Here is a 21,063-nt window from a genome sequence, read left to right on the forward strand (position 1 = left end):
AATTGACCCGTGGCCAAGCCAGTTAGGACTTTTACCAAGACAACGAAGTGCGGGGAGCGTTTGTTCCCCATGTCTTCCCCAACCAGAACGAAGAACTTTTTGATCACAAGTGACCGCGAAGAGCATAGTCTCCCCTTGCGTTCCCCCAACCCCCCAACCCCGGTCGCCGTACCCAAATACCCGACGGGACAAAATGGTACGGCACAAGGGACAGCATATATATCCCCCGAGGTCGGTGAGCTGAACAGTTACAAGATAACCTGAATGAGAGCTATCCCTATAACGGCCCGAACATTAAAGGATTTGTTCTTAGATCCCTAATTTGCAGCAGAGCATTGCATACATCGGGGGCATGACCAGGATGGAGAAGAATGTGTTCGTGAGCGGCGCTCAGAAGGCGGCTGACCACGAGCTGGAGGAAAAGCTCGGCCACACCGCCGTCTTTGAAGCAAAACAGGCCACAGACGACGAACATGCGCAGACTCTACGTGAGGCCTTCAGCCAGAATCGGAGGGCAGTGCTTTGGTCCGTGTTGATATCTATGTCGATCGTTATGGAAGGGTGAGTCTAACTTATCACGCTACCACCATCCAAGGTGCAGGCGAGGCTGCGGCGGGGTCGCCCACGCTGACATTCTACATTAAAAGCTACGATACCATCCTCATGGGCAATTTCTTCGCGTACCCGGAATTCCAGAGAAAGTTCGGGAGCTGGTATGGCGGTGACGTTGGCTGGCAAGTCTCTGGTCCCTGGCAGACTGGACTGAGCATGGGCAGCACCGTCGGCGGGATATTCGGCGGCCTTCTCAACGGCTATTTTGCTTCCAAGTACGGATACCGATGGGTCCTGATCATCTCCATGGCTTTCCTCAACGCCTTCATCTTCTTGACCTTTTTCTCCCCTGGGCCTGAGGTACTCCTCGTCGGACAAATCATGTGCGGCCTCTCCTGGGGTGTGTTCGCCACGCTCAGTCCCGCATATGCCTCTGAGGTCTGCCCTACAAATCTGCGTGGCTACATGACCACATACGTCAACCTCTGCTGGGCTATTGGTCAGCTTATCGCTGCAGGCGTCCTGCGAGGATGTCTCAATATCGAGGGCGAGATGGGATACCGAATTCCCTTCGCGATACAGTGGCTCTGGCCTACCCCCCTAATGTTGGTTGCTTACCTGGCCCCCGAATCTCCGTGGTTCCTCGTCCGTCAGGATCGGCTGGATGAGGCACGGCAGTCCATCCTTCGACTTGGTGGGCCGGAGAAGACAGAGGAGCAAGTCTCAGCGCAGCTGGCCATGATGCTGCACACCACCAAGATCGAGTCCGAGGTCACGAAAGGCGCAAGCTATATCGATTGCTTCCGAGGTATTGACCTTCGTCGTAGCGAAGTTGTCATGGTTGCATTCGCGGGTCAGATTCTGTCTGGAAGCAGCTTCGCCTATACTCCCACATACTTCTTCACAACCGCTGGCATGGACACTGCCAAAGCATTTGAGTTGAGCTTGGGCGCGAAGGCGATGGCGTTTATTGGGACAGTTCTGTGAGTTCCGAAGACGAGCACGATTCTTCTTCTGAGGTGTACTGACTTTAAGGTACCCAGCTCTTGGTGGCTCATCTCATACTGGGGACGCCGTCCGATCTATGTCGTAGGAATGGGAATCCTTTGTGGAGTTCTCTTAATCATTGGCATCCTAGATGTCTCGGCTGGTGATAATGCTCTTTGGCCATCAGGAGGCTTATGTGTCTTCTGGCTGTTTGTCTATTCCCTGACAATTGGGCCTATTGCTGTAAGTGGCAGTATACATGGTGGCCAGTCGCAGACTCTAACGCGCCGATAGTACAGCATCATCTCCGAGACATCCTCCGTCCGACTTCGACCCCTGTCGGTAGTGCTAGCGCGCAACGCGTACCAATTAACCAACATCGTGTCCCAAGTCTTGCAGGCATACATGATGTAGGCATTTGCGCGCTACTACCATACCACCACGTGCTGACGGTCACTTAGGAACCCGACTGAATGGAACCTTCGGGGCAGAACCGGCTTCTTCTGGGGATCTACCGCCTTCTGTGTCTTCGTTTGGTCCTATTTCCGGCTACCAGAGGTAAAGGGCCGAACCTATGAGGAGTTGGACCTTCTTTTCACGAACAAAATTCCAGCCCGTCACTTTGCCACGACTCATGTGGATGCTTACACTACCTCATCCACTACAGCGGACGAGAAGACTAAGGTCGAGCAGGTCGCATGATCAGAAAATAGGTTCCTTACTCGCTACGACCAGTCTTTCCAATAGTTGCCTGTCAAAAGGTCAAGGAATAGTGGTGGTTTCTTGCGCACCTCAAGACAGCTTCAAGCCTCAGCCATCATAGCTTTAGACTCCAGAAATGGAAACTATATTAACAGTAGCCTGATTCCTATCTTAAAGGTTACTATTAAAATGGCGAGCCAGTAGCTCTTCACTGATCTCGAACCGATCGCGCCGGTGACGAGGAAACAACATAATTGGAGACGTAATTGTTGTAATTGCTCGTACAGACAACAAGAGAGCGCTGTGGGAGTGGTAGCAAGTAGACAGGGAGCACGAGGACAAAACTGCGCCTACGGTGATTGCACTAGTAAGCAGGGGAGAGACAAGCTCCCAAATTCGACTTCACGTCCAGTGTCACACCTGATGCTGCGTTTCCTGGCTGCATTTTTGGCATGCATTCATGTACAGGTCGGCTGTTTGCACTGAGCAAGATCAAAGTATCACGGCCTGAAGTTTGTTCTTTTACTGTGAGAAGGAATATGCGAAACCATAGCTACCTTTGACAAGCCATTTCCTGGCTCAAGAACCCCCTTTTCCAGGTATACAAAAGCATGGGAGACTTATTTCAGACTCTGCGGTGAGAGTTTCAAGGCAACATTCCCACTCGATCGCCGTACATTACCCCCACAGAGCCGACTCTGTATGTACGCAGTCTTCAAGTCTACCATCATTTTCGTTAGCCATAGCGTTTTGTAAGCGGTAAAGCAATGACGCATCGGTGATTGACCTAAAAGCTCCACGACCACCCAGCGCCTGGCACCCAACGCAAATTCGAGATATGTTCCCAATTCAACTTGGCTCCTCCTTCTTCGCTTTCCTTCAGCAGGCTGGACAACTCCGCCTTAGTTTGTTCCTCACCACAGGCGTTGCACTTGGTGCGAACACCAGATGATGCATATAGAATTAGGCTCCAAGTCCAAGAAAGGGTATTGACGTCCGCATGCGTGCAAACTGATGACCCAGGCTGAGAAGTCGTCTCATGGCTACCAGTGTTGGATTGTGCATCATCGCCACCGTCTGAATGTGGCTCAGAGGTCGGCTGTCCGCCGTTCTCATTGCTTATAAATGATAATGCACCGGGACTACCCCCCTTAGATGCGACAATGGGCTCCGTGCCCATGTCGACACCTGGCATGGTCGTCGTGTCCATATTTGGAGTCCCATCGGCCGTGGTGCTCGTGGCGAGCAGCACCTCGGCGTCGCCGCCATCCATCAAAGCTGGCTCAACGTGTTCTCCCCCGTTACCCCCTCCCTCATTTCTTTCTTGATAGATGCTTTCCGCATTGGTGTCATCGGATAGCTCGTCCCGCCTTGCATCTTGATTTCCGTCCAATGTTCTGTTGAGCTCAGCCGGCGTAGTCAGATCTTCCCGAAGGAACACAGTAACGTAATCTTGCGCGGAGCCTGGTGCCGTATCATCCACCATCTGCGTTGTTCCATGCCTACCGTCCTGATTGTTGTCCCGTCCCGAGTGAGTACTGTCATGCAACCTGTCCATGTGCAGCCCTTCGCGTTGTGCCGCAACTCTGTCCGACAGCCCGTCAAAACCATTCTGGTCATTTGCCATATTCTGGCTGTAGATGGTTTCTGTGTTGCGTGATGCAGATTGACGTACGGTGTCATTGATCGTGGCAGCTCGGGGAAAATGAGAGCGTTGCTTGACAAGGTGCTCTGCGCGCCGAAAAAGTTCCACCCAATGCCGGTAGCTCTCTTCGAAAGAACCCAAGGCTATGAGAATCCGGTTGCTGTTTTCAATTAAAGAGCATCCCACGATGGAACATGGCGACGCAGTTGGGCATCGTGGAGACTTGGGTAACAGCCCAAGGCGTCTGAAGTGCAACTGCAGACGACGAACAGGATGACCGTCTAAATTCACATGCATGCATAAGTGCCAGATTTTGCTGCAGGCTGCCTCGGCAGCATGACTTCTTGATAACTTTCACATCTGGGGCCAAATAGCTCTTAGCAGGTATCATGACACAATTTAGCCTCGAAAATCGATACTGAAGTTGACGGGACGACTGAAGGTGCCGGGGGTATTTCTTCACAGGCCATGTCTACTGCAACTGCGGCATGATACTGTGAATGGCGCAATTCATTAATGTAGGTGGTGGACAAACTTATCCACCCATATGCAGCGAGCGAGTCTCCCAGTCCCCCCGTAGTGGACACGGATCTGTCGGCAGGCCAATAACTTTGTGCCTCATTACGGGGTATTGTACTGGGTTTCTAATCATTTCTCCGCCGCGATAGATCCAGAATGTGTTTAGGGTTGGCACCCCTCTATAACGCAATTCGGATATGTAGATGGCGTGCTCCCGCGAAGTGTCACCTCGGCGCCGACCGCGGCATAAGCCCCCGTCTGGCGGTTGGCACTCGGACCTGTCGAAGAACATTCATCAAGCCTGACTTAAAAACAGTTCCATAAACGCCCTATCACCAAGATCTTGTCGCTGATCATCAGCCTAACAAGACTATCCTAGACTCGTCCCAGCTCCCCAAAGTTCTTGGCGCCGCCCTGACTCCTGAAAGACGTCGGAGTGCTAGTACGGCACCCTGAATCGACCATGGCCCCAATCAAGTCAGTAGCGGTCATTGGCGCCGGAATCAGCGGCGTCTCGTCAGCAGCTCATCTCCTACGCCACGGCTTCGAGGTCGTGGTGTTCGAACGCTCCAGTGTGACTGGCGGCCTTTGGCACTTCGATCCACGGCCAGATCGGGATCCTGAATATCCAAGCACAGAGTCCCCCGAAGGGAGCCACACACCAGATGGTGCCGCGAGCCCCAAGGACAGCCGGGAATCTCAGGACCAAGACGAAATCGCACTCCTGCATGCACCACCAGGGCCTTGCTATGAGGGACTCATGAACAACGTCCCAACAACGATGATGAAGACGACTCTGCTGCAGTGGCCCGAAGGAACTCCAGACCACGTCACCCACCACGAGATCGAGACATACGTGCAGCGTCTCTCACAAGAGACTGGTGCCCACGACGTGACGCTGTTCGACACCCGCGTCGAAGAAGCCGTCAAGAACGCGGCAACCGGGAAGTGGGATGTGCGCACCAAGACACTCCTGAAGAATGACGATGGTAAATACTCCTTCCAGAACAAGGATTGGACTTTCGATGCCGTTGTCGTCGCCGCGGGCCACTACCACGTCCCGCTCATCCCGGAAGTTCGGGGTCTGGCTGAGTGGAAGAGGAAATACCCTGACAGGGTGAGGCACTCGAAGAGCTACCGATACCCGAACCATTACAAGGACCAGAACGTGCTCCTCATCGGCGCGGGAGTCTCGTCTCTCGACATCGCCAAGGAGCTCGACGGTCTGGCCAACAGGACCTACCAGTCCTCCCGCGGCGGCAAATTCGACCTCGACAAGTCCTTCCTGCCTGCCAACTCGGAGCGCGTGGCGGGTCTGAAGTCATTCAAGCTCGACGAGGGAAAGAGCATCTCCGATGGATCGGAGACACCTGGCGCACCGATCCCAGGGACAGTGCATCTGGCTGATGGACGGGTTCTCCAAGATATCCACCATGTTATCATTGCCTCGGGCTACCAGACTACATATCCCTTTCTCACCGGGCTCGAATCTGAGAGTATAGCTGCCGACGACGCGGATGAGAGTATCATCATCACAGCAGACAAGTGTGTCACACATAATCTGCACAAAGACATCGTTAGTACCCATAAGCGCCGTTTAGTCCTCTTTCCGGATTTCCATGCTGACTCCATTCATCCCCAAGTTCTACATGCCTGACCCGACCCTGACGTTCGTTGGTGTGCCATACTACACCTCCACATTCTCCATGTTCGAGTTCCAGGCTGAGGTGGTGGCCCGCGTGTACGCGGGCCTCGCCAAGCTGCCGTCAGACGAGGCTATGCGAGCCGAGTACGCCGCCCGTAAAGCTAAGGGGGACAAGGGCAAGGCGTTCCACAGCCTGATCCAGAATCAAGTTCCGTACATGGAAGAGATTCTGGCTTGGGTGAACGAGGGGGTTGATGAGATGGGTGTTGAGCCTATGAAGGGTGTGGATGAGGCGTGGTATAAAGGATTTGAGGAGTTCAAGGAGAAGTCGAGACGCTTGATTCCCGTTGACTCTAATCAGATACAGCAGCCTATCGCTAGTAAGTATTATACGTCGGACGAGTAGACAGCTACGATATAGATTTCTCGTTCACATGATTACACGGGAGTGATTACTTTGGACTGATTACTCGGGATTGACTACATGGGACGGACCTGCAGTTAGCGTAATAGCTTTGTGGTAGCATACTAGCACAGGCTGTACAGATACAGAGACATCGTGAAGTGGTCTGCAGCAATACGGGTTTTCGCAGTGTTCTGCGAGTTTCACGATCTTCTCATTCATGATGATTTTCTTCTGCTTGTGGTTGTCTAAAATACACTTTGACTAGTCGACGAGCTGGATGAGGAGCAGCTGGTCACAATACCTGGAGATACCTGATTATGTATGTGACACAGACGCGATGATCCCCCGATGGCACGCATCTACTATTAAGCCATCTCATATCATCTCCGTGTTGACGGCATTCCATCTCTCAACATGTTCGGTCTCAGCCCGATGCATGAGTAGCTGTGCACATCCCACCATTACTTCTTCAGTCGCCACTCCGATCCACTGGATGTCAAGCTCAATACCACCTCAAGCCTTCTTCTGACGCTTCGCATTTCCCGCGTTCTGGTCGCTAGCCTCCGCGGAGGCGTCGGAAGAGCTGGCAGCCCTGTGCTTGGACTTGGACGGGCGCTCTCGCTCAGGTTCCGATGGCAGTGATGCCTCAGAGCCACCGTGAACCGATTCCCCAAGCTCATCCTCACTCTCGGGCAACCAGTGAGACATCTCCTCCTCTCGCTGGTCCTCCGGCACAACATCCTCCGGCTCCTTATCGATGCAATCTGACAAGATCGAATGGGTGCGGGAGGTTTTCTCTTCATTAACCTCCTCACCTAGCGAGCGGAGTGCCCACCTCCGGACAGACTCGTGGGTGACGTTGACGCAAACGAAGCGCCGTCCACTCCACTTGGTGATGGAGTGCCTGAGCTCACGGCCCCGGAGCATCTGCAGACAGCCCGACGGAGCCTCGATCTGCAAACCCAGCTCCCGCAAGACGAGGTCTCCGCCTGTGAAGTCGCCGACGGGCAGAAGGAACGCATATCCATGGTGCCAGTCTCCAGTATCCTGGTGCTCGTACGTCATCAGGTTGACCAGCAGAGCCCGCATCGAGAAGGGCTCGCCCGAGCGTCTGGTCTGGAATGGAACTCCCAGCTTGGCGACCTCGTCCGCAACACGGATGTATTGCTGCATGAGGGTTGGCTCGAGGATTTGGAAGAAGAACTTGGACATCTCGGTGCATGCCCCGAAGGCACTGTAGCGCAACTTCACTAGCTGGTGAAAGACGTGACCGCGAAGAGACACTCTTCTTCCGGCGTTGTCTTTGGTGGGACCTGGGAGTTTCTGACCATCCGGGTCACCGATCTCGCAGCGAGCTCCGATGTGGAAGACACCTGAAAGGCATTGATTAGCTAGATATGAACAGTATATTTCAGGGGATGGTGTATTACCTGACTTCGCCAGACGTGGATCGTTGTCTTGGTTTCGGAAGTCCAGGTCCGGTCTCTCGGAAAGGAACGAGATCCAATGGAGGCCGTGTCGAGTCATATCTGGCCATGGTATCGGAGTAAGGGTGCTGTACGTCTCAAACGATTGAGCAGCGAGCTTCTGGACAGCCTTTGTAAGGAGCTGCTTGAAGACGTCACCGCACTGGAACAGGATCATATTGTCGGACTGGTCCAAGACCAGGATTATGTCCGTATTCTCTACCTTGTAGAGCAGACCGTTCTCCGTGGCGTAGTCGTTTCTCTGGGCCTGGTGATAGAGGTTGTATGCTTTCATAGGACAGCCCTTCTTCACAAGCGCCAACATCTTTGAAAATGCCGGGTCCTTCTCGTGGTCACCCGCCTCCATCTGCTGTCTGGCTTCGACCTCAAGACCGGGGTTGACATAGAGCTGTTGTTGTGCGAGACTACGAGCTCGGCTCCAGTAGTCATCAGTTCTGCCACCAATCTCTCCACCCATGGATAGCAGGACGTGAGCCATCACCCAACGCTCAATTTGAAGGTTGGGCGGCACACGGAAATCCTCGTTGATCTTCTGTTCAATCGACTTGGACATTGTGGACAAGCTGTACGGGGATCCCTTGCCAAAGGCATTGACGTCGCTGAACTTGACTCGGCAAACAGTACGACCGTGGACGGTGAAGGTTTCGATGGTACGGTTCTTCTCTTGGAGAGACTCGACGGCTCCATCAGCAATCTCTTTTGGATCCTTGTAACGAATGTTGTTGACATCCGTAGCCAACTCCATGGTGTACGGCTCGTCTTTATCGATGTGGGTGTTTTCCTCGAAGTCAGGGACAAGCAGGGAATCGTCCCGGGGAAATCCAATGTTGCTCCAGCTGTATTTCTTTCCACCATGACGGGTTCTCTTCGGCCACTGTCCACTTCCATCGTACATCGACTTCAGTGGAAGTCTGAGCGTTGAAAAGTCTCCGTACGCAAATGGCATATCCGGCCAAGGGATAGGAGATTCGGTGCTCTCCTGGCCTGACTGTGAAGTTTCGTGTGGAGAGTCTGCACAACTCTGTGCTCCGGGGATCGTTGCAGCCTCGATCTGGGGATCCTCTGGCTGTGGGTCCGTCTCGACATTGACAGGCTGTGCCTCCTCTTGTTTCTGATCAGCACAGTCATCACTGGTTTTCTTTGACTTTGAGTTTCTCTTGTTCTTGAGCCTGTCCTTGGCTTGAATTGCTAGCTTCGCAATGTATAGCGCGGCCTCATCATTGCTTGGTGTTCTTGGAGGCATGGGCTTCTCGCCAGGATATCGAGGTATTTCCTGGCGGTCCACAGAGGACGGCGTTGAATGCTCAGACATCTTGATTGCCGGTATTTGGGCAAGACAGGAGGAATTCCGTGGTGCTTGTGTCGTGCGTGTTGTGGAATGGGTTTGCTTCTGTCGTTAGACAGTTTCTCAGAGGACGGAGGCAAAATTGGGCAACCAATTGTGAGCAACTCTTGTGATCCTGAATTGATACTTTCGAATCGCTGAGATAGTTGTGAAAGGGCAATGCGAGAAGGGAAGTGTTGTGCTGAGCGGGGGAAACAGGCAAACAATGGCTGTATTGAGACTACAGAAAGGGAAAGGAAAGGAAGAGATCAGGCCGGATGGCTTGCATCCTACGGTATAAATAGTCGTCCAAAGGGTCTGTGACTGGACGGACGGGTGAAAATGGATGGGTGAAGACCGGATGGGTGAAGACGGATGGGTGATTGAGACTATTCACCGTATCCAGGTACTACAGGAATTCTCACTCAAGCTGGGAGATTGACTGTTGGGCATGAAGAAGTTGGCTTAGAATGTCTGTCTGAGAATCAGCCACCCGTTGTACGGGGCTGAGACACTCCCTAAGTTATGCTGGTACCCTTCTTGGACCATAGTCTCACGGTAAAATTGCAAACGCTTTGATATGAGTGTATATGTGCACATGCCTGGTGCCAACGTGAGATGGATGAGTGTCTTCTTCCAGGAGCTGGCATCAAGCATATCATTACTTTGGCAATTCTGTTCAAAAGTTTTCTATTGATTTTACTTGGAATGTATGTATGGGTTCTAATGAATGTCATCCAGACTCTACCTAGTTCACTGAGAGAACGATGCTAACACCGGGAAAGGACCGGGTAGTCGCATCTCATGGATGCCCAAACCTCATGGGTCTGTGCATTTTTATAGACACGCCAAAAGCATATCGTTTGTTTGTTGATTCACGTGGGGCTCTGCCGTGAACCAGTCATGACGTCAATAGCCCAAAGCTTGCGCCTCTCAGTGAGTCAGAGTATGTCAGGTGCAATCTGGATCAAGTTCGTGGATGCACATCTTGAGTCGTCTGTGAGCAAATACCTAAACTAGACCAAGCAATTCAAGAAATCTGGACTAGTCTCAATTACGAATTAGCGGGACCAAGAATTCTTTCAGCACGGTGAGGCACAATTCGTGAGTCATCCAGAAACATGCACAACACTTTGTGTATTGAGGGACTGGATACATTCAATCATGACCGCTTCCTCAAAGCCACCTGCTCAGCCTTGCCCTCCTCAGGATCAAACTCCCCAACCCACTCTACAATCTGGTCAATGACAGCATCTTGCACAGCCTTGACACCAGCGTTGACCCTGCCATTCGTCATCGACAAGTCGCTGCAGTGGATACCTCCAGGGATGACCAGCACTGGTGCGTCCTTGGTGCCCTCATACGGTCCATCGGGCCGGAACTCGCTCGAAACTGTGGCGTCCTTCCAGGGGTCCCACTGGCCGTTGACAAAGATCAGGCGCGTCGTGTTCCCTGCGCGGTCCCACCCGCCCGTGTAGGCGTTGGTGTCCTCTACCGTCTTGCCCTCCGCGCTGCCGTAGGTCCCTGGAGGAGGGAAGTAGAGCGCGCATTGCTGCTGCCAGTACTCTGCCGTCACGAGCCGGGAGACGATAGTCGGCGTGCCCTCGGAAGCGCCGTCTTGCCAGTAGGCGAAGCTTGGGTGGCCAAGTTAGCTGAGAGTTGACAGATTGGGCAAGTTTGAGACTTACGGGTCGTTGCAGAGCATCCATGTCCATTGGCGGTCAATACTAGTAGGGTTGCTGACGGTCACATCGGTGTAGATTGGGCTGGTCTCGTTGTACGAGTCGAAGCACCCGAGGCTGTCGTCGTCCGACCACTCATCGTAGCCATATCCAGCGCAGTCTATTAACAAGAAACGAATATTTAGTAACACATCTCAAATAAAATGACTGCGCTCACGAATGACTTACATCCAGGGATCAGTTCCTTCTTGACCCAGTTGGCGTATCCCTCTAGAGCCTTCTCTAAGCCGACGCCCTCGGCTCCGGGGACAACAGTGGAGTTGGGATACAGAGGGCCGACGTTCTCAATAGTGTCGCAGAATTGGACTGTCCAAACGATGGTTAGCAAAGATTTACAGGAATGCTTTCACAACAATTCCCAACTTCGGGAACCACTGGGGCCGGCATACAGAAGGAAGAGTAGTTAGAGTTAAAGTCGTGAATCTGCCACTGCCAAGGCCCATTTTCCAGAGCGCTAGCAAAGTCATCGTCGTGCTCGACAGCGCCGAGGCCGAACTTCTCCTTGAGGGCCTGCTTCGCCTCGTCGTCGTCGCCCAGCAGGATGCTGTCGACGTGCTCGATGACCTTGGACACGTCCGCGCTGCAGTTGGCGGGCATGCCCTCCTGCACGGGCGCGAAGTATTGCCACTGTTCACGAAACAGTGTTAGTTTTTTGTCACACACCTGGGTTCCATAGATGTACGCTGAATTTACGAATAGTACTTACAAAATCGTAAATGACCTCAACCACAGCGCTGGAGGCGTGGTAGGCCCAGAACGTGCCCGGGTCAACGCTCTCGACCCACGCCGCGAGGGCACCGCTGTAGCTGCCGCCGGAGAACACCCAAGGCACGCTGTCGGCATTGCTGCTGGCGTTGGTGACGAAGGGAAACTTGACATTCTTGGCGAAATACGTCGTATCGTAGATGGAGTTCTCCAAGGTCAGATATTGCAGGTTCTCGGTGGTCAGCTCGTCGAACGGGCTCGACTCGCCCCAGTACCGGTGCTCGAGGATGACCGCGGCCGCGCCGAGCTCCTGTGCCAGGGTACCGGTGAGGGTCCTATTCGTCAGGTATCCGGTGTATCCTGCGGCTGCGACCTCGCCCGGAGTGAAGAAGACGACTGGTGAGCCGGGTCCCTGCCAGTACTGGGTGCTCCACCAGAAGGACTGGCTGAAGGTGCCCTTGGAGGGGTCCGAGTGGTCGAGGATCTGCTGGAAGGTGCCGTTTCCCACGGTGGCCGAGGAGTTGGTGTCGCGCCTCTGGACGAGGCTGGAGGCGAACTCGGTATCGGCGATATCCAGAGGAGGAGGCACCAGGTGCATAAAGTTGACGGGCTTGATGGCTGAGACGCCGGTGGCGAGCAGGGCGCCGCCGGTGGTGAGGAGAGCTGACACCTTCATCTTGGCGTCGTCGACTTGGCAGAACCAGATGAGAACGACTGACTGACTGACAAGGAGAGACGGGGGTGAGGGAGAAGAGAGAGCTCGGGAAGGAGAAAGGGTGGACCACCACAGCTATTAAATAGGACGCGAAGCTCACAGACCCAGGACGCGTCGCAACGTATCAGCAGGGCGAGGAACATGAATGATAGACCCAGGAACAGGAAAGTCGCCCCGAGCGTCGGCACAAAACCTTCCAGAAGGAGGTGCAGATGGAACCCTGCGGGTGCGATGCGAGGTGCCATCGTGACCGCCAACCGGGTGCATCAAAGTGGAGCCAACGGGCGAGGATGATACCCACCATATTTCCGTTACCATTTGTCTGTTAATGGAGGCATGGCAGATAGCCACAAGGGATTGCCCGGCCAGAGTGCTGCTAGTACAGGGTTTTCCCTTAAAGAAGGCTAATTCGTGACTTCTAGCGGTTGGCGAGGGGTCCCCTGAGTTAATTTGGACTAATAGCTGCGCATGCCTGTCCATAATAAAGGTATTAGTATTTACTAGGAAGCCTGCTTATATTTTAAGGTTTTTTAATTATAATATTATATCTTTATCTTAATATATTATTTGCAATTAATAATTTTAACTTATTTAAATAAAAAGTGCTTATAATTTAATCCTTAGTAGCATTAACTTTTTCTTCTTTTTTTAATTATAAAATAAGTTATTTAAGAGCTTTATAAAATTAAACGGCTAGCTGGCTGTTAGCTAGCAATAGCTATAGGGTGGGGTAGTGTGAGGTTAGGCAAGGTAGTTATGCTATACCTTTTAATTTTAGCAGAGATATAAATGCATATCAGGGTGCCGATATGCAGTTACTAAGCCGAAATTAAGGCCTTTTGATTGGTTGGCAGGGTTACATTATATGCGGGTACGTCGTACCTACATGGATAAAGATTAAGGGAAGACCCTGTACGGATACTGTACAGTAGGTGGGTTCACAACATATGTTTGTGCTGGTCGAACGTGTACAAGATCCTGATACAATCTAATCAGTCATATCATGTACATAGGCTGCGCACAATACACTGGACGAGTATTACACAGGCGGGGCATCTTGGCGGGGGCGTTGCACTGCAGAAGAATCGCAGTGGCGCCGCATGCCGGGAAGGCTTGTTGAAGTTCCCCTGGACAAGAAAAGACCAGAGATGAACGGTGCGGCGAGTCGGCGACTGGGCGATTATCGTGAAGATGTTAATGGCGTGATAGAATCGTGGCGGAAGTACTACGTTGTAGACGCGAACAGGAACAGGGGCAGGGACTATGCTAGTACGAATGGGAGTCGTCTGATATCAAGCCTTCAAGTTCGGCAAAGCGGGTCCTTCCCGACCACCTTCTCGATTAGGTCTCAGTGATCTGCGGTGAGGGCGAGCGTGATAACTGGGCCGGTCACGATTTTTGAGGACATGAAAATATCTCAAAGTCGCAGTGGCGCTACCAAGGAAAAGCTCTCTTCAACTCGGGGCTGAGCTGCTTAACAGATATGGTCTTCGCCGCCTGGGCACTTTAACGAGGCTTGGAAAAGTGACAAACAACCGGCGGCTAAGGGCCTGCGGCGGCGGCGCAATGTTTGCAAACCGCAGCATCGGGGCCCGTCGCTCGGTCTGGCGGCGGGTATCATCGGTCCCACACAGCTGCTTCATGCGGCTAGTGTGAACCCAACAAGGTGGCAGGGTGGCAGCGCAGGGCAGGGGGGTGTGAGATGCATGCCGTGCAGTAGAGATAAGACTATTGAGCCCCTGCTTTTCGCATTGCTTGGATGAACTTCGGTTTGGATGAGCGCAGGGGTTATTTACTTGTGCGAGTATGCATGACTCGGGTTATTTTGACACAAGCAGTCAAAATCGTTAACGTCCCACTGTGCATGGGACCTGATTCAATTAACAAAAATGAGCTACTCCTGACGACCATTTAACATCCCCTTACCCGATTTGGACCACCCCTGATTTGGACCGCCCTCGCTACCCATAAATGCCATTATTTCCAACCTTAGTTTCCCATTATAATGATGTAAGAACCCTCTTCCATTGATATTAAGGAATTATTTAATTAATTAGCCTTGTTTATAAAGTTATAACTATATATTTATATATTATATATATATATATAATGTAGTTTATTAATAAGTAATAAATATTAATAAATAGCGGATTTTTATAACTTTACTTAACTTTAGCTAATATTAACATTATTTTAAAGTTAATAAATAAATAAAAAGTTAGCATTAATTAATGCTAATTACTTTAAATTCTTTATTTTTAATTAATTTAATTAATTTAAAGTAATTAATATAAATATAATATAAGTTTAAAATAAGCAACTTTTAATAAGAAACTTATATTTTATATTAAATAATGCTAATTATATTATTAAAAATATAATTTATTATAAATTATTAAAATAAATATATTTATATTATTTAATGTTAATTAAGCTAAATTTATTATAATATAATTAAAATTTAATTAATTTAATTCTTTTTTATCTTTTTTATAAGTTTTTATATTATATTTAATCTTATTATAATTATTATATTATTATTTAATTAATTTATTATAAATTACTTCCTTAATATTATTATTTATTTTATTAATTAATTACTTTCCCTTTTATTTTTCTTAAATAAAAGCTTAAAGTTTTTTAATAATAAATATTTCTTTAAGCTATACTTAAGTTTTTTTAATTCTTTAATATTTAATAAATATTATATTAATATCCTTAAGAATATAAACTTAATTCTTTAAAATAATAAGTTTATATATTATTATTTATATATTTTTTATTATTTAATTAATAGCCTTTATAATTAATATAAGAAAGCTTTTTTAATAAATAAAGATCTTGCTTTTAATAAAGTTTAATTACTTAATAATTTATTAAGTATTAAATAATATTTAAAACTTTTAATATTAAGAAGAAATAAAAAGAATTTATATAAGAATTTATAAGCATATATTAAGCTTAAAAATAATAAAATTTAAATCTTAAGGTAAGATTTTAGCTTTTTTAAATACTGCCTTAATATTATTCTTTATAAAGATTTTATTATAAGCTATTATAAATATAAAAAAAAACTTAAACTTAATAATATATTTAATAAATACTTAAATAAAGAAATTAATTTAATTATTATATATATATTTTAAAAATAAGTATAATATAATATTTAATAATTAAAATAAATAAAAAGAATATAATAATATATTAATAAAAATAATATTATTATTCTTATAATATTAATTAAACTTAATTAATATATAACTTTTATAATTATTTAATATTAATATTTAATATATACTTTTTATTTATTACTTAATATATTTATTAAAATATTAAATTTATTTTAAATTAATTTTATTATTTATTTATTTATTTAAAGTAAATTTAATAACTTAATTAATTAAGAAACCTAACTTTATAATTTAACTTATAAAATAATAAATACTTTAAATAATTATAAATAATAAAATATATTAACTTTTTATATTAATATATTTAATCATTATAACTTATTTTTAATTATTAAATTAAATTAATTTAGCTTTTTTATATTTATTAATATATATAATTATTATTAATATAATAATTATATTTATTATAAAGTTAATTTTATTAAAATTATAAATATTATTATTTATAATTTTATATTTAATTATTATATTATAAAGTAATTTAAATTAATTTATAATAATCTTTAAATTTTTATAAAAAGCTTTTTAATAATTATAAAAATAATTAAACTTAATTTTAAAAGTAAGTTATAAATTTATAAAATATTAAGCTTAATGCTTATTAATAAGTTTAATATTATATAATATTAATAAAAGGTTAATTATATTTTTTATATTAAAAAATTATAAGGAAAACTTTTAAATATTTTACTTAATAATATATTAAATAAATATTTACTTTTTAATTTAATTAAGTTTATATATATTAATGCATAATTTTTTATAAAAGCATTATTAATTTATTTTATAATAAAGTATAATTTTAAAAATATAAAAGATTTTAATAGCTTAAATTATAAATAAAGATTTTATATTATTTTTTTTAAATTTTTAAATTATTTTAATAATTAAAAGAATTTTATCTTTTTTAAATAAAGTAATATAATATAAATGGGCAATGGTGGATTCTAGGTGAATTCACCGTAAATTCACGGGGAATTATAAATTCACGGCACTTTTATGGTGAATTTACCGTAAATATTAATATTTACAATAAATTCATGGTGAATTTACTATAAATTTACTATATATATATATATATAAGTAGATTCCCTATGTATTCCCCTGGAATTTACAGGGGCATTAAATTTTATATCTTTGCCAGCCATTAAAATAATAGCTATAATTACATGTTTTAACTATATAATTGCCTTATAAAAGGATTGAGTAAATTATGATTATTATTGCTATGATATCTTAATATTTATAAATTAAGTTGCAGGATTCTTAGCAATTAATAAATTAGGTAAGCATTAACTTAAGCCCTTTTAATTAAATAAGAAAAGGCAAGGCTTATTATAAATTTATAATAAATATATTATAAATAAAATATAAACTTAATATATAATTTTTCTTAATATTCTTATTACTACTTCTTAATTTCTATTTAATAAAGAATTTTTTATAGTTATTTAAGCTATAAGCCGTAATATTTAAAAGAGTAAATATCTTTTTAATCTTTATAATTAAAAAAAAGCGGCACTTAATAAATATCGCGGCAGCGTTTATTACTTAACAGCTCTTATATAATCGTTATTTTAATATATATAATTTATTAAAGCTATAAAATCTTTAATTTAAATTAGCTAAAAAATAAGTAATAATTAAAATTAATATTTAAATCTTAAAGGCTTAAATAATAAGTTTAACTTTCTTAAAGATATTTTAAGATAATCTTTAAACTTAATGCTTTATAAATTTAAAGCTAGTTAAAAAATACGCTTATTATTATTAATTACGCTAGCTAATTTATTATAAAGATATATTTATTTATTAATAATTATTAAATAAGATTTAATTAAGTTAATTTTAATTAAGATATATTAAATTTTTATAAGAGCTTTATTAAGCTAATACCTTATTAAATTATAAAATATTAATAAAATAATATTTTCAATTATTAAATTATATATACTTTACCCTGCTAACTTATAATATATAAAATTTATATTTTATAAATAAGTACCTTAATTATATAATTAAAAAACTTATAAAAAGGATTTGAAATATAAGGCCTGGTAAAAACCCTTAAAATCTCTTAAAATTAAGCTTAATACTTAAATTATTATTAAGACTTTAATCTTTATACTTAAACTTAAGGAATTGCAAAGAAACTTAAAGTATTAATATTACATATACTTAAATAAAGTCCTTTTTAAATCCTTATAAGTCTTTAAAACTTATAATTTCTAGCTTAATTAAAAAGTATTTTTAATTAAATAAAGTATAAATCCTTATAAAGAGAATAAATTAAGGATAATAAGTAGCTATAAGGGTAATGCTATTTTAAGCATTTTAGGTTAATTAAGCAAAAACTAGCATAATAATAAAGGCTTATAAATTTATTAAAAGCAAACCACCGCGCTACTTATAGTTATTTAATATAGGCTTAAATTAAGTAATAAACCTTATCCCGCCTTAAACCTTTAGCCAAGGCAAGAAATTCTTTATAATTAAAGCCCTTTTCATTAAAAATTTAAAAAATAAAAACCATATAATTAAAACTTTAAAGTTAAATAATTACCATATTTATTAAGCTTATTAGCTAAAAAATAATAAAAACTAATAATATAATTATAGCTAAAAGCATTAAGATTTACCAAATAATAATTATTTACTTAAATATAATAGCTTTTATAATAATTAAAACTTTAAGAATATCTTTATTAAATAATTTAAATTATATAAAAATTAAAATAACTTTTAAGATTTAATTTAAGTATTTAAAGTTAAAAAAAAGGTTATTATTTAAAAAAAACCCCTAAGGATTTATTAATTAATATAAGCTATATTTATAAAATAATCTTTATTATATAGCTTAGCTTTATTATAATTTATCTTTTTATTTATTAAGCATAACTTATTTTTAGTTTTAAATAATGCTTAATAATAATAAGCATTATAAGTTAATTTAAAGAAAAATAAAGACTTAAATAATATAAAAAAACTATTTATTAAATAACTTTTATATTTTATATAATATTGCTAAAACCTTATTAAATTAGCAGCGTTATTTTTAAATTAATGCTTTTAATAATTAAAATATTTAAAAGTATACTTAATAAATTTACTACTTTATAACATTAGCTAAACAATTAGCTTCTTTTATAACTTAAAATATATAAAATTAAATTAATAAGGCATTAATTATTCCTTATTTTAACCGCCCTCTTATTAATAAAGACTTTTATAAATTTAAAATTAAGTTATAAGAAAAGCAAGAAATTTAATACTTATAGCAAAAGAATTAAATAATAATAAGAAAAGCTTTTTAAAAAATATAACCGCCATCCCGCCTTTTAACCTTAATTAAGCCTATTTATTAAATGCTTTTATTAATATATATTAATATATTAAATCTTTATCCCTAAGCACTTAAAACAAACTAACCGCGCTAATAAATTTAACTACTTTATTTTAAAAATTATATTTTAAACTTTATATTTTAAAATATAACTTTAAAATAATATTTTAAACTTTATATTTTAAAATATAACTTTAAAATAATATTAAAAACTATTTAATACTTATTAATAAATTTAAAATAAATAAAATAAATAAGTAAGCTTATTTTAAGCTTAAAAGTTATTAATTAATAATTTATAATAAAGTTAAGATTAATTATAATAACCTTAGCAAGATATATAATTAAATTTATAACTTTATTAACGCTTTAATTAATAAAATAATATTAAAAACTTTTTAAATACTATTATTTAAATATTTAATATATATAATAATAAATTTTAATATAATCCTTATTATAAAGATAAGTTAATTATTAAGAGTTATTTCCTTATAAATAATAAGCTAAAAGCTATAAAAAAAGAAACTTTTATTATAAAAAATAATTTAATTTATAAGGTACTTAACTTAAATAAAGAAATTAGCAAGCTAATTACTTTATTATTAAAAAATAATTATTATTTTATTAATAAACTAAACTTATATAACTTAATATAAATAAGCTTTAATATTTATATTATTAATACTAACTTATATTTAAATAAGTACCCTTACTTTAATTTTAGCTAAGTATATTATAAGTATAATGCTTTTTTTATATTAAAATTATTACTTAAGAAATACTTAAAAGCTTATTTAGCAATAAACTTTTATATATTTACTTATAAAGCAGCATAAAGTAAGCTAATATTATATATAAGCCAGCCATTAAAAGTTTTACCATTATATAATAAGTTATATATTTATACTTATATATAAACCTAAGAAGCTATAAATAAACTATTATTTATAGCTTATTATAATATTAAAGCCTTAAGATATATTATCTTTTAAGATTATTTAAAGTACTTTTTATAAGCTATAATAAACTAAATTATAAAGATTAATATTTAAGGAGTAAATTATATTAAGGCTGCTAATTAAGCTAAATTTAATATATTTCATTAAGTTATTATAAAAGGCTACTTAATAATTATCATTATATATATTAAAGCATAAATGCTTAATTATTTAAATATTAATTTATTAATAGGTTAAAAGTTTATAATTCTTTATTAGGTTAATATTTTAAACTTATAAAAAAAAGTTGCCTTTAAATACTTTAATAATATAATTATAAATATTGCAATCTTTATTAAAGCCCTTAAATAAATATATATAGCTAAGGGTAATATAAATATTATAATCTTATTATATTTATATTAAATTATGTTAATATTTATTATAAAGTTAAAAAAAATATAACCTTTTTATTTTAACTTAAATAAAAAGGTTAAATTAATAGCTTAATAAACTATGATTTTATATGTATTATTGCAATAAATTAATTGCTATACCTTATATATATTTATAAAAACTCCTATTTAAAAGTAATTACTTCTTTTATTTATAATAATATAAAAGTCTTTAATTAAAAAATTAAAGTACAAGCCCTTATGCATATAATGCTAATTACTTAAGATAAATCTTTTCTTTAATACTTAGCTTTTTTTAATTTTATTAATTTTTTTAATAACTTAAATTAAGGTTTAAGTAATAAATTAATGTAAAGTTAAAATATTTAAGCAATATTTTTATTAAATAATTCCTTTAAAAAACCATTATAAAAAGATTTTTTAAAGTTTTAAAAGCAACTTTATATAAATGGCATATTAAGAATATTTAAATTTAAGAATTTATTTAAGGTTAAGTTATTAAATAACGTTTATATTTATCATTCTTTTAAATTCTTTATTTATAAAGCTAAAAAGCTAATTTAAAAATATTAATATATCTTTAAAGATAATAGCCTTATTTTAATTCTTAAGAATTAATAAATAAGGATACCCTTAATAAATAATTAGCAAAATTAAAAGATTAATAAGCGCTTATATTATTTAAATAAAGAAAATTAAAAAATAATAAATAAGCTTATAAATAGCCTTTATTAAAAGGGAAA

The 21,063-nt window shown here is 40.4% G+C and overlaps 5 protein-coding genes across 5 annotated transcripts; 2 read left to right on the forward strand and 3 right to left on the reverse strand.

Moving 5' to 3' along the window:
* Positions 1–361: 361 nt before the first annotated feature.
* On the forward strand, positions 362–2,241 carry INS49_004224 (uncharacterized protein; the record flags this gene model as incomplete). The annotated part of the gene is made up of 5 exons (XM_043165014.1): positions 362–561; positions 648–1,535; positions 1,596–1,782; positions 1,834–1,949; positions 2,001–2,241. 5 exons carry the CDS (start codon positions 362–364, stop codon positions 2,239–2,241), a joined length of 1,632 nt encoding a protein of 543 aa, XP_043018664.1.
* A 787-nt stretch (positions 2,242–3,028) lies between these two features.
* On the reverse strand, positions 3,029–3,868 carry INS49_004225 (uncharacterized protein; the record flags this gene model as incomplete). Its single annotated transcript, XM_043165015.1, has 1 exon — positions 3,029–3,868. One exon carries the CDS (start codon positions 3,866–3,868, stop codon positions 3,029–3,031), a length of 840 nt encoding a protein of 279 aa, XP_043018665.1.
* A 1,000-nt stretch (positions 3,869–4,868) lies between these two features.
* On the forward strand, positions 4,869–6,771 carry INS49_004226 (uncharacterized protein; the record flags this gene model as incomplete). Its single annotated transcript, XM_043165016.1, has 3 exons — positions 4,869–5,954; positions 6,007–6,430; positions 6,722–6,771. The coding sequence occupies 3 exons, from the start codon at positions 4,869–4,871 to the stop codon at positions 6,769–6,771; spliced, it is 1,560 nt and encodes a 519-aa protein (XP_043018666.1).
* Positions 6,772–6,969: 198 nt separating this feature from the next.
* INS49_004227 (uncharacterized protein) lies at positions 6,970–9,255 on the reverse strand (the record flags this gene model as incomplete). The annotated part of the gene is made up of 2 exons (XM_043165017.1): positions 6,970–7,829; positions 7,887–9,255. The coding sequence occupies 2 exons, from the start codon at positions 9,253–9,255 to the stop codon at positions 6,970–6,972; spliced, it is 2,229 nt and encodes a 742-aa protein (XP_043018667.1).
* Positions 9,256–10,429: 1,174 nt separating this feature from the next.
* Positions 10,430–12,674, reverse strand: INS49_004228 (uncharacterized protein; the record flags this gene model as incomplete). Its single annotated transcript, XM_043165018.1, has 6 exons — positions 10,430–10,901; positions 10,956–11,109; positions 11,178–11,315; positions 11,399–11,636; positions 11,716–12,404; positions 12,530–12,674. The coding sequence occupies 6 exons, from the start codon at positions 12,672–12,674 to the stop codon at positions 10,430–10,432; spliced, it is 1,836 nt and encodes a 611-aa protein (XP_043018668.1).
* Between the last annotated feature and the right edge of the window lie 8,389 nt (positions 12,675–21,063).

Source organism: Diaporthe citri (genome assembly GCF_014595645.1).
Source record: "Diaporthe citri strain NFHF-8-4 chromosome Unknown scaffold_11, whole genome shotgun sequence".
NCBI classification, from domain to species: Eukaryota; Fungi; Ascomycota; class Sordariomycetes; order Diaporthales; family Diaporthaceae; genus Diaporthe; species Diaporthe citri.